The 14,537-nt window shown below is 37.0% G+C and overlaps 1 protein-coding gene across 1 annotated transcript in view; it reads right to left on the bottom strand.

Moving 5' to 3' along the window:
• Positions 1–899: 899 nt before the first annotated feature.
• Positions 900–14,537, bottom strand: part of LOC124544623 (retinoid-inducible serine carboxypeptidase-like) — a 134,593-nt gene continuing 120,955 nt past the window's right edge. Inside the window, exon 9 of the mRNA XM_047123228.1 lies at positions 900–1,059. Coding sequence (XP_046979184.1) covers positions 997–1,059 — 63 coding nt within the window. The 3' untranslated portion in view covers positions 900–996. The remainder of the gene's footprint in view (positions 1,060–14,537) is intronic.

Consider the following 14,537-nt stretch of genomic DNA (forward strand, 5'->3'; position numbering starts at 1 on the left):
ACCACCAATGTTAGTTTCTAGCCTATCCTTGTGAGATAGATTCAGATATGGATAAGGATTTTGCTGCTGTTCACTTTGTGTTTGAGCCAGCTTTCTGTTACTAATACATCATGAGAATTATTACCTTCAATAAGTAAATTTTATCTGCAGCTTTACCATGAATACTCCTGCAGTTTACTGACATCACATTAACAGGTTCTCCTTAAAATGTGCAAGGATTAATGTTCTCTTCTGAGAACAATATGGCTGATCTTTCTCTTGCTTCATAAGATAATTCATCATTGAGCCTAGGGAGGGGTTCCTCTTACGTAAAAGACACCTATGAGCATGCCATACATACCTTTGTACCAGAGTAGCTACTTTGTCTGTAGCTACACACCTGATCTACAATTCTCCATCTGATAGTGGAGGCTGAGAAATGTGCATCAGAGATCATTGCAGAATTGTTTAAGACTAGTTTAGGCCTACTTGGCTCCAAACAAGAGGACCACAGTTGGTTGTGGATATGATGCTGTAGTGAGACATGCTTCCAACTCATGAGTGAGGTTAGCTGCCTACATCATTTCAACCAACTATCTAAAAGAACTGGTGATGGCCTCAGTACCAAGGCAGCAAGCATCATTCGTGCCAACAAGAGCTATGATACACAGCCAGTTGCACCCACTGGATTGAATAGCTGCCAACAGAGCCTTCTGCACATCTTGGACAAGATGTTCTGGTATACATACTGAATGCACACTGGCCTTTTCCGTCCTCTCATTTCCCTGAGCGGCTCTCTTATAAGTCCTCTTCTGTCAGTATATTAAAGAGAGTCCACCTGTACTAAAAGAAGACAACGATGCCCACTGCGGGCTCCAGGATAATATTGTGTATTTCAGGTATTTATTGTGAAAAACTTAGTGTGAAAAATTTATTGTGAATTACTAGTAATACATATTAGGCCTACCCAAGAAAAATTAAACCTATCTTGCAGCAATTCTTCTTCCTTGGCTATTTTTACTCATATTGAGTGACATCTTTCAACAGCCAAATTGCACCATCAGGATTATCAGTTGGAACCTAAAATAAAGAAGTAAACATTATAAATTATTCTGAAGAAAGTTCTCATCTAACATACTAAAAAAATCACAAAAAACCTTGTTTTTATAAGAGTACAGTAGTAAGATCAGATAGCAGTACCTGAGCAGCAAATGTCAACCATTAAGCCTCTCACTGTTTTCATCCTACTTCCATCACTTCCATCTTGCACTGATTTCATTTAGAATTCTGTTGTTCTTAGCAACCTCAACAATTTACGTAGTGAAATATTTGAATCTTACAGTTCCCCCCTCTGTTGTTCATTCCAGTGTCAAACCAACCATTATTGGATGCCTTAGCTAATGAGACTTCAGTTATATTTCATGAATTAAATCCAACAAATCCCAAGGAAATGAGTATCTGGTGCATGACAACACATGAAAAATACCAACTTCACTGAGATAAAATATAATGAAATGACTTGACTTGATGAAATATTACAGTGTTAATATTAATTATAAACTAAGATTTAATTTTTATGAGTTTCTATGAAAATAATCTTTTTTGAAGAAAAAGGAAATTCCAGAATGAAATAAGTGTGTGTGTGTGTGTGTGTGTGTATTTCTGTTTCCAAAGTGTTTGAAAACTAAAAGTTTAGCAGTCTTTGCATTGTGTCTAGAAACTCAGTGCATCCTCTATGGTGTGAGAAGCAATCTATCCATTTTTTTCATATTGTTGAGGTACAAGAAGTTTGGTAAGAGATGGATCCACAGCCTTCATGTCATAGTTAAACATTGTAATGATCCCTTGTGGTTGTCAATCTTTTTTGTTATTTATCTAAAAACAAAGATGATGTGACTTACCAAATGAAAGTGCTGGCAGGTCGACAGACACACAAACAAACACAAACATACACACAAAATTCAAGCTTTCGCAACAAACTGTTGCCTCATCAGGAAAGAGGGAAGGAGAGGGAAAGACGAAAGGATGTGGGTTTTAAGGGAGAGGGTAAGGAGTCATTCCAATCCCGGGAGCGGAAAGACTTACCTTAGGGGGAAAAAAGGACGGGTATACACTCGCACACACACACATATCCGTCCACACATAGACAGACACAAGCAGACATTTATATGTCTGCTTGTGTCTGTATATGTGTGGATGGATATGTGTGTGTGTGCGAGTGCATACCCGTCCTTTTTTCCCCCTAAGGTAAGTCTTTCCGCTCCCGGGATTGGAATGACTCCTTACCCTCTCCCTTAAAACCCACATCCTTTCGTCTTTCCCTCTCCTTCCCTCTTTCCTGATGAGGCAACAGTTTGTTGCGAAAGCTTGAATTTTGTGTGTATGTTTGTGTTTGTTTGTGTGTCTGTCGACCTGCCAGCACTTTCATTTGGTAAGTCACATCATCTTTGTTTTTAGATATATTTTTCCTACGTGGAATGTTTCCCTCTATTATAATCATATCATTTTTTGTTATTTATTGTGACTGCTATTTTGAACATTTCATAATCTAGCTGTTAAGGGAATAATTTGAACAATAAAATATGGGCATACTGCTGCTGTGGGTTTTTCATAGTTCTGTGGATATTTATCTGTTGTGTGGCCTGCACAACAGTGGCGCACATTTAAAGTTTGGAATAGAGAGTGTATTATGCCTTGTGCATATTTCCATTTATTTTATGTGCTTGAAGATTATAAATGGTCAAAATTGTTGTAAATGTTAATGAACTTGTTTAATAATTCGGAGTTCCGCAACATATAATACTTAATTCACTCTTACAGACTTCAGTACTATTTATAAGATATTTGATATACTGTGGTAGGCTGCTGAGTACATGTGCACCCATGTATCCGACTCCTTCCTGTGCCTATAGAAGATGTTAGAGAAGTTTCTAGTCATAAATGGATATTTGTACTGTCAACTTCTTTGACCAAAGACAAATTATAATAGTATGATCTGAAGAACATCAACCTTTATGTACGATTAATGTGAAATATTAAAAACATCATTTCTGAAAGAAGTTTTTGTAGGATGTTCTGGAGCTAAGCTTACATACATAATTTATACAAAATACTTCCATATTTTGCAAATATTACCTATGCAAACCAAGTTTCCATAAAAGATGATTCTATAACTTATTAGCAAATGTAAATACGTAGAATAAACAATGTCATCTTAACAGTAACAGTGCATGCTGCATATGTTGTTGAACCAAGACACTTCACTGGTTTTGAGTGTGTGCTTTTTAGTTCAGGGGCGAGCTAAACTCAAGTGGAGATGTGTTGTGGCCAGCCCCATCCCAGACTGCCACATGCATGCACCATTGCCCTTCCCCACACCATGTGGACCTTTTCTTTGTACTTTGATTAACAGAAACATGCATAATTTGGAAATGCATGTATGTGTATATTTAAAAAAAAAAAAAAAAAAAAAAAAAAAAAAAAAAAAAAGGAGAAGAAGATAGGTATAGAATGGAAGTTTGTTCCAGCACCTTGGCACCTGGAGGTGAAAGCCTTGGAATGTTTCATCAACCCATTGGTGTCCCCATGTCTTTAAATTCATTTTTTACTGTGTATGTCCTAAGTGTTGTAGCATAACTATGTTGATCTGTGTAGTTGTAATATGTACTAAATGGTATTCAAGACACAAAAATGTTTCAAGAGAGAGAAATTGTTACTCTTTCACACAGCCACAGAGAGGAAATGATAGCAAACATATGAAATAAATATACCAAATCAAAGGAAATGGAACCAAGAAACAAGGATAGCTCCTCCCCCTTACAGGACACACTAAAAATTTAATACAATGCTATCAGTTCAGAACACAATTTGTAATGTATTCATTCTGGCCCCACCTTGGGACCATTCTCTTCATGACTGAATATGTCAGGATTAATTTCTGGACTCTGGTGGAAATGGCTGTTGTCCAGCCTGGAGATGATGGGTTGACCTTTCCACAATCTTTGTAAGTGGTCTGCGGTCAGAGCCTATTATGCTGGATTAAGGACTAATAAATTTCTTATAATAACAAATGTTTTACATCTGTTGAAAATAAACTTGCAAAAAGTGCTTGCTGGAGCAGCACTTTGCACAGAAACGCCATTACCATGAACAGGAAAGAGCCAATGAAAATTCCTATAGCCTGTTTCCGGGGATGATTGGCTGAAAGAGCTGAACATTGAAACAATTTAGTTAATCTACTAAGAGTACATGAAACAGGATTAGACCAGCAGCATCACAGATGTAGGAGGCAACTAAGGGCCCTTTGCAGCACAGTTGTGTTAAATGTCAAGTATGTCTAGTTAGGATCACATGATTCTCAGTAATCAGTTAAGTTGCTCTGCCAGTATGGAAAACTTTGAAAGAGTCTGAAAGTGTGTTACTATGTGTGAGTGTTGAATTCTGCTTGATATCCAGTTTCCTGGGCAATATTCTGATTTAGTGAGACTGCACATTGTAATGTTTCTTTGTCTTTTTGGGGTCTTTGGTTTAGGTGGAGTTGAGTGGATGCCAGTAAGGCATTTGTAAGAAACATAAAAGTAGGCTGAGCGCCAAACCTATAAGAAGATGCGTAAAAATTAGAAAAGCATAAATATGTACAAACAATTTTATATTTGGAGTCGGCAAGTGGTAGATGTGAAGACAAGAGTGCCAAATAAGTAATGTTATTGTTGGAAGATTATAAAAGTAGCCTTAGTGCAAATAAGAAGTGAAATTATATACTTGTGTTTATTTGTGATCAAGAATAAATTTGTCTGATAAATAGTATTTGGCTTATCCATGGTGTTGGAAGAGATTATTGCTCCAAATGTCTAAAGCGATGAGGGATCTGGTATTTGAATGTTCAATGTTTGCTCCCCCACAGCGATAACTTAAAGGTGGCAACAAGTCATTGGACAATCCTTGGTGAAGTATTGTAAGGGGTAAAATAAACAAAGAATGATATTAAAATTAAAAACTGGTGGTGAGTTGACTTGGGGTACATGCTAACAGTAGACGGGAGGCTAACTATTGTCAAGTCGCTAATAGGAGTGAAACACACATTCAAAACAGTGTTCAGTGGATGGTGAACTGGATAAATGAAATGTGTTTAAACAATTGAAGAACGGAAGAAATTACAAGAATCCCAGGGTTCAACTTTCAATGTTACAGAGCAAAGTACACTATGTAGCCATACCAGTTCAAGACAATGAAAAGCAAGTGTCACAAGAAGCAATGCTATAGTTTGCCTAGCAATGCTGCAGTAAAATATTTGAGTGTAACAGTCATATTTTTTGGGGCTTGCCATAGCATGTGATGATCTGGAGTGAACGGATTAGAACTGTACTTTAAGTGTTTATTCAAGTGAAAGGGCAGCTGTTAAGAGTATCAGTGCAGTTATCAGTATGTCCAAAACAGAAGAAATATTTGGAGATGTAATAAGGACCAGGAGGAGAATAAAGTGGAATAAGGGGGCAAATCTAATGATTTTTGGATTGTAGTGAAATCAAAATGGGAGATAGTGATATGTACAGCAGAGCACCTAGTTCAGGGTCATGTGGAGGTCATCAAAAGGAACACATGCCTTTTAATGAATTATGGGGAGAACAATGGAAAACGTTTTGGAGAAGACAGGAGTTAAAGAGGAGGAGAGCGATGGAGGAATAAAAGCTAAGAGAAGAGTTAATGGATGATCAAGTGTAAAAGATACTAAGAGGATTTGCACAATATTTACCATTATATAGTGAGTCAGAAGAAAGTAGAAAAGCACTAGAAATGTAACAGCCAAGAGAAGAGGATGAATGGGAAGAATGATAGAAAAATGGCAGAAGAAGAAAGGAGATGTTAAAGCCAGGATTTACAGATTAGGTACAGAACTACAGAGACTAAATCAGACTAAAACAGTTGCAGCCATGGACTTCCAGACTTATTGCCTTTAATATTGGTAGGTGATTCATGGATGGTTGACCTGATTCTCAGTTTTCTCTGTGAAAGTGGTTTTTATTCTCAGTTATAAGGTTTTAATCTGACTACAGAGCAAGGCCAGGATGGTTAGGGCTAGGGTATCTCCTACTGTATGCTAGATCTGGGGGTTCTTGGCTCCACCTCTTTGACCATACTACTCTTTCATTACTCTTTCACTCACTTTTAATCACCTTTACAATTGGGTTGCCTCCTTTCTGCTGCACCCAATTTTCTGTTCTAGGAGACTCTGTTGAATAATGGACACTCTTGACTGTAATGGATCAAGCATGGAATAGCTGTGAGTAGGATGTTTTCTGTAGAATGTAGAGCCCTGAGAATGTCCACCTGCTGATTTTCCTATTTACTTCATCTTGCTATTATTTCTCGTAGTACAAAAGATGTCCATTATGTGTTTAGCCTTCTCAATTTTACTGTTATTAATCTCCCAACTAGACCAGTGGATGTCTCTACTTCTGGATCAAGAGACTGATGACTTTGTTGATTGATCTTTTCCCCTCCCATTCTCTCCTCTAAATCTACCAATGAATGAAGTGCTTTGAGCAAGTACAAATTTATGCAAGGAAGAAAATTCAAAAGAAAAGAAAGACATACAATCAGTGCAAACTAATGTAATCAAAATAAAGGAGATTGTAACAATAACAAATGAAATGTGTGATGGACTATATAACCAAGAGTGAAGAATGAGGTCACAGAGGACAATACAGAAATGGAAGACAAACAGGAATACACTGAATAGGAATTAGATACAGTGTCAAGTAGCAAACACAGTGAAACTACTGTGGTAGATGGTCACTCGCAGTTAAGCAAAATCAGCAAATTTTATCTACAAGGTGCAGTCCATCCTGTCACATTTTTTACAAAATTCAGAGGGTTAGCCTGCCAATTGTACTGAAGAAGAAAACATCAAAACTGTATCATCAAAGTTAACAGAAGACACAGAAGTGTGTGACGCACATGCTCACAAAAATGACAGTAACAACTGAGCAGATTCTGAAGCAGTATTTTTGGAAGAAGTGTGCTCAGAAGAGAAACAAAATTAAATAATGTGGACACTAGTAAATGAACCCAAAATGCTGGACAAAGAACAAATCAGAGGAAATAGATGGTGATAAAAAAAGAATGAAACAAGGATAAGATTGTAAAACAGAATAAGTTAGAAGATCTGCATCTAACTTGAAAGCACCAAATGGGCACCAAAAAAGGAGAGATGAAATAGTGTTCTACAGTATGAAAATAATGAAAGAATGAAAAACTGATTGCTATCATGTTACGTTATAGTGACAGACTGTACCTAGTGGTTTCTCATACAAATTTTAGCATGTAAATGACATTATAATTTTCAAAATGTTACTTGTGATGAAAGGGAATTAGTGAAGTGGCAATGACAAGTAAAAGTGATTGCATGTCAGTGGTTGAAATTATGTTGGAAGCTTAAGTACAGCTTGTTTTTACTACATGCTTTGACTTTTCAGGAGCTAGTGGCAACAGCAGAAGTAAGGGCAAGTATTAGCCAATGCATGCATGAGGTAGGACTGCTCCCATCCACCAACCAAGGAGCTGAGAGTGTCTGCATGCCCCATGCAGTGGGCACACATGGGGTCACAAGATGTGGCTACACATTTGCAGGGCCCCATCGCTAGCCATGCAGAGAGAGTGTTGACCTACGGCCACTCGTGCCAAACCAACCACTGATTATTAACAAAATTATGTTCCAGTGGGGAATGTGCAACCCTCCTTACCACAACATACCAAGAGATAAATATCATCATGCTACTAAACTACAATGCTTCTGTGTGTGAGTAGTAATGGGAAGAGAAGTGCATTTCAATTAAAGTTTTGTAGATTTCCATTCTATTGAGTTTCAGCAGACAATTAATAGTGGAGTATATACAATATTACTTGGCAACTAGCAGCATAGATGTTGAGGTAGGGGAGAGGACAATGCCAGTGATGAGGGCATCCTTGCTGGTGGGGCAGCATGGTAATGGAGGTTTAGTTCTACAGCTTAAGCCTGTACACTTGTGTGTATCTCACAGATACAGCTAGCAAGTCAGCAAATGATTGTAACAGGCTATGCCAGGACAAACAGTAATTTGACAAGTCAGCTGTTTGTTATTAACCCTTGACCAGGTGAGCTGTGTTTCATAACACAAGTGGGCTTGCAGCACACTCTGTACAAATGTAAAGAGTAGTGGTCTTTGTGTAGTCAAGGTAAATATGTATGAGCAAAAACACAATGACAAAAGAAACTTACAATGTATGAGCTAAAGCACTGTTTCATTAAACGACAATAAAATACACTTTCATTGTATCACTCTTTTGCTGTGTGCAAGTGTTAACCCACAGAAATGACCCACTCGAAGCATTGAACAGCACAGTTGCTTCCTAACCCAGCCAAGTGCTTGTTCAATTACTAATTCTCTCATAGATGTCTGCCTCATTATGGGCTTGAGCTGTTAGCTCATAACCTGGGTCATTTTCATGCTTGGATTGTAAATTTTTTCTTTTATAGTTTACTGTTTATTTTATGTTACTGCTGCTCATTTGGATGTATGACAATACAGTTTATCAATATGTTAGTTGATATAATAACGAAGGAACGGTACAAGAAAATGTTATTTGTGGTTGACACAATTTATAGATAGGCATGCCTGCTTGAGGGTTAAAACACACAATGTGTTACATTATGCTGAAATCACAACAGAATGAGTGATCAATATACTTGTAAAATGTTTTCTTTCCTTCTAGTTGCCATATTGAAATTATCTTCCTCTGCAAAAACAAAGCGGAGTTTACACAACTTCATCTCACTAATATACTAATGCAGTTAAAATTGTGACAGAACCCTGAAGCAGTCTATTACTAGACAAACAATTGAGGACAAGTCAGGATGGTAGCTTATGAAAAACCCATGCTCACTATAAAAATAAATCTGTGATTCCTTCACTTATTTTATTGCAACCCTGTACTATTTCTCATCTCACAAACTGTCAATGGCCCTCAAAAGAATTACATCATCATTTCAGTGAAAAAATCTGTAGTTACATGTAAATTACTGTAGATAAGAAAGTTTTCATGTTAACTATATTACAAAGCTATCATCTGCCAAAAACTCGATTTGATATCTCAAATCGTTTGACATATGAGTGATTTTATAAATTTACCACTTTCACTCTAACTGAGCACATGACTGGAAGTGAGTGAAATACATATAGTCACTTTTCTTGAGACTGGAGATAGTTATAGACCTTGTCTCAAGTTACATTTCATATGCAACAATGTATGGCCTAATACCCACCAATGAAAATTCAAAGCAACCACAGTTTTTCATTGGAAACTATCTGAATTTTTGCACATTACTCTACTTAATATAGAAATATCACAATGTCTATTACTGTTAATGAAATGATAGGTAGTTCATTTTGTAACACGTGAATGAGGCTATGAGAAGTGTGAGAGAATCCTGTAGGACAGATTCTTTAAAATAATTTGAAAAAGGCTGCAGTTTAGCTGATGTGTAAAGTAACTGTCTCATTCATAACAGCTGAAGCGCACAGCTCAGTAAGCGATAGCAAACTGAGGTGGCCATCCCTAGGGTTTACTTGCCAACTGCTGAGAATGAGGTTGCATTTCTGTGCATCTGCATCTACCTGGATACTCTGCAAATCACATTTAAGTGCCTGGCAGAGGATCCATCAACTCACCTTCACAATAATTCTATATTATTCCAGTCTCGTATAGTTCATGGAAAAAACAAACACTATATCTTTCTGTGCCAGCTCTGATCTCCCTCATTTTATTATGATGATCAGTTTTCCCCATGTAGTGTAGCATCAGCAAAGTATTTTTGCATTTTCAGGAGAAAGTTGATGTTTGAAATGTCATGAGAAGATTCTGCCAAAAAAAAAAAAAAAAAAAATGCATTTGTTTTAATGCTGTCCATCCCAAACCCTGTATCATTTCAGTGACACTCTCTCCCCTATTTGTGATAATGCAGAATGTGCTGCCCTTCTTTGAACTTTATCAGCATACTCCATCAGTCCTATCTGGTATGGATCCCACACTGCAGCAGTATTCAAAAAAAGGATTGATAAGCATAGTGTATGCAGTCTCTTTAGTGAATCTGTTACATTTTCTAAGTGTCCTGCCAATGAAGCACAGTCTTTGGTTAGCCTTCCACACAACATTTTCTATGTGTTCCTTCTAATTTAAGTTGTTCATAATTGTAATTCCTAGGTATTTAGCTGAATTTGGTGCCTTTAGATTTGACTGATTTATCACATAATCAAAGTTTAATGGCTTCCTTTTAGCACTCATGTGGATTTTTTCACACTTTTTGTTATTTAGCATCAATTCCCAATTTTTGCACCATACAGATATCTTTTCTAAATTGTTTTGCAATTTGTTTTGATCTTCTGGTGACTTTACTAGTCGATAAATGACAGCATCATCTGCAAACAACCTAAGACGGGTGCTCAGATTGTCTCCTAAATTGTTTATATAGACAAAAGGCCTATAACACTACCTTGGGGAACACCAGAAATAACTTCTGTCTTACTCAATGACTTTCCATCAGTTACTTTTAACTGTGAGCTCTCTGACAGGAAATCACAAAATCCAGTCACATAACTTGAGACAATACTCCATAAGCATGCAATTTCACTACAAGCCGCTTGTGTGGTACAGTGTCAAAAGTGTTCTGGAAATCAAGAAATATGGTATCAATTTGAAATCCCTTGTCAATAGCACCCAACACTGCATGTGAGTAAAGAGCCAATTGTGTTTCACAAGAATTATGTTTTCTAAATCTGTGTTGACTGTGTGTCAATAGACCATTCTATTTAAGGTAATGCATAATGTTCAAATACAATACATGTTCCAAAATCCTGCTGCATATTGAAGTTAATGATATGGGCCTGTAATTCAGTGGATTACTCCTACTACCTTTCTTGAATATTGGTGTGACCTGTGCAACTTTCCAGTCTTCGGGTATGGATTTTTTGCTGAACAAATGGTTTTATATGATCATTAAGTATGGAGCTAGTGTATCAGCATTCTCTAAAAGGAACCTAACTGGTATACAGTCTAGACTGGAAGACTTGCTTTTGTTAAGTGATTTAAGCTGCTTCACTACTCCAGGGATATCTGTTTCTATGTTACTCATGTTTGCAGCTGTTCTTGATTCACATTGTGGACTATTTACTTTATCTTCTTTGGTGAAGTTGCTTTGGCAGCACTGTCATTGATAGTATTTCCATTGCTATCATACAGACAAGGCATAGATTGTGTCTTGCCACTAGCATACTTCTCATATGACCAGAATATCTTTGGATCTTCTGCCAGGTTTTGAGACAAAGTTTCATTGTTATATTGCACAAGCTCTAACATTTTCAATGTAGTGCACGTGAAAATGAAAACCTAATGATAACTTTGACCCAATATGATGCAGTTGCAAAGATATAATAGTTGAATACGTGTAATATATTGAGTTTCAATATCTGTAAAACTGAATTATAATTCAGGTTATGCTTCTTGTTAGATTATCTTGGTTAATAGTGAAACTTGTTTATTATTATTGGTATTGTTGTTATTATTGTTGGATATTCTTATGTTTAAATCAAGGGACACTACATTTTGCAGTTAGGGTGGATCTGGTGCATGCATATACATGTAATGCTTTGTTTAGGTATAACATGATAAATGTGTTACCAATAACCCATACAGATTACAAAAATGTGTGTGTGTGTGTGTGTGTGTGTGTGTGTGTGTGTGTGTGTGTGTGTGTGTGTGTGTGTGTGTGTGTGCTTGTGAGCAAGCGAGCGTGTGTTTTCTGCACCTCCTCCACAATTGCTGGACCGAATTCAACCAAACTTGGTACACATAAACCTTACAGTCATGTGACAGTCACTGCATTGGAAGAACCACCCACTGGTTGGAGATAGGGGTAGAAAAGAAGGGTAGTCTGTGGCACATGAATTCCCATGCTTAAGTCATCCATATCTGAGAATGAGAGTACTCAGTGACTTGTAACAAGTTTTACACACAACTTCATGCCTTAACAAATTCTTTTCTTACTATCAATCCCTACAACATGATGAAAGGAAAAATGTTAATCACTAACTACTTTTTAGCTGTTAATGCACTAAAAGTACTACATGAGGCATGACATTATAGTTTCTTACTTCTTTACTACTAACTGTGTTCACGACACATTTTACAAACAGTATGCACGTGTACCACTGAATGTAACTGCAAAATTATATCACTGTAAGACACATATTTTGGGAGATATGATGTCATAAATATGAAGGACAAGGGTCATTCAATAATTAAAGAGACAAATTGGTCTGGGGAAAAAACTGTTAGTAGGGCAAGCTTGGTACTTTTATGGCTTTAAGTTGGCATCACTGGGATGAGCCCTGATCAGATGATGTATCAACATTGTTTTGTTTATAACATTAAAAATACACTTCAAGCTGGGGAGTCTACTTGAATGTCCACATTCATTGAACAACATTCTTTACGAATTTTTTACTTGCTGAAGGCAAGAAACTGGTGAATATATACTGAAGAATGTCTAAAGTTCCTGGTGAAGGTTGCATGAATCATGAAAATTTTTACAAGAGGGTAGAGCAGTTCAAAAATGATCATGACTCAGTGACTGACGAACACCGTTCTGGCCGATAAGTGCAGTTGCAGCCCCGTCACTTGAAAGTTGAATTGATAACATTATTTGTGCATCCCATCATGTGACTGTGGAAGTGGTAGTTGCTAAGGTTAATGTTAGTACTCGTACAGTTCATAACATTATTTGTAACAAGTTGAAGTACTGAAAAACTGTTTTGAACGCTTGGCATATTTTTTGATTTAACTAAGGCATTTGATTGTGTTGATCACAAAATATTGCTCCAGAAGTTGGACCATTACGGAATACGGGGAGTAACTCACAATTGGTTCACCTCTTACTTTAGCAACAGGCAGCAAAAGGTCATTATTCACAATGTTGAAAACGGCTGTGATGTGGAGCCTGAGTGGGGTACTGTCAAGTGGGGGGTGCCCCAGGGATCAGTGTTGGGGCTACTCCTGTTCCTTATTTATATAAATGATATGCCCTCTAGTATTACAGGTAACTCTAAAATATTTCTGTTTGCTGATGACACTAGCTTGGTAGTAAAGGATGTTGTGTGCGACATTGGCTCAGTTTCAAATAGTGCAGTACATGACCTCAGTTCACGGCTTGTAGAAAATAAAGTAATGGTAAATCACAGTAAGACTCAGTTTTTACAGTTTCTAACATACAATTCAACAAAACCAGACGTTTCAATTTCACAGAATGGGCATATGATTAGTGAAACTGAACAGTTCAAATTTCTAGGTGTTCAGATAGATAGTAAGCTGTCGTGGAAAGCCCACATTCAAAATCTTGTTCAAAGACTTAATACTGCCATTTATACTATTCGAATGGTATCAGAAGTGAGTGACTGTTCGACATGAAAATTAGTCTACTTTGCTTAGTTTCATTCACTATTGTCGTATGGTATTATATTTTGGGGTAACTCTTCTCATTCTAAAAGGATATTTTTGGCTCAGAAATGGGCGGTTCAGGCAATAAGTGGTGTTAGTTCATGAACCACTTGTCAACCTCTGTTCACAAGTCTGGGTATTTTGACATTGGCCTCTCAATACACATATTCCTTATTGTCATTTCTTGTTACCAATATTAGTTTATTCCTAAGAATAAGCAGATTTCACTCGTTTAATACTCAGCAGAAATCAAACCTGCATTTGGATTGGACTTCCTTAACTCTTGTGCAAAAAGGTGTGCAGTATACTACTGCATCCATTTTCAATAAGCTGCCACTCGAATTCAAAAATCTTAGCAGTAATCCACGTGTTTTCAAATCGAAACTGAAGAGTTTCCTCATGGGTCACTCCTTCTATTCTGTCAAGGAGTTCCTTGAAAAATTAAGCTGATTTCTATTGTATTGCTGACAGCGTTTAATTAAACTTATGGACTGACTTTTTTAAGGTTCATGAACATTTATTTTTATCTGTTATTACGTTTATGTTATAATTTCAAGTACTGACACGTTCCATGACCTTGGAGATTTGCTCCTCAATTTGGTCCTATGGAACTTGACAAGTAAATAAAAATTAATAAATAAAAATCTGTGCAAAATGGGTCCTAAAGGAGTTGACATACCTACACAAGGAAACAAGGTTGAGAGTGTGCACAGAGCTAAAGGAATGTTATGAAAGAGAAGGTGAGCACTTCCTCAACAAAATTTTAACTTGTGATGAAACTTGGTTTCACTATTATGAGCCAGAATCAAAAAGACAAAGCATGGAGTGGAAGCACACCAATTCACCTGCCAAGAAAAAATTCAAAACCCAAGCATCAGCAGGAAAAGTCATGTCGACAGTGTTTTGGGATGCTGAAGATCCAATTTTTATGGTTATCTCAATGAGCAGCATAAATGAACAGCCAATACTCCTCAGATTTGCTTTTAAACAGGGGAAGCCAGCCATGAGAGAGAAACATCATGGATCTCAGA

This window comes from Schistocerca americana, chromosome 1 (genome assembly GCF_021461395.2).
Source record: "Schistocerca americana isolate TAMUIC-IGC-003095 chromosome 1, iqSchAmer2.1, whole genome shotgun sequence".
Lineage (NCBI taxonomy): Eukaryota > Metazoa > Arthropoda > Insecta > Orthoptera > Acrididae > Schistocerca > Schistocerca americana.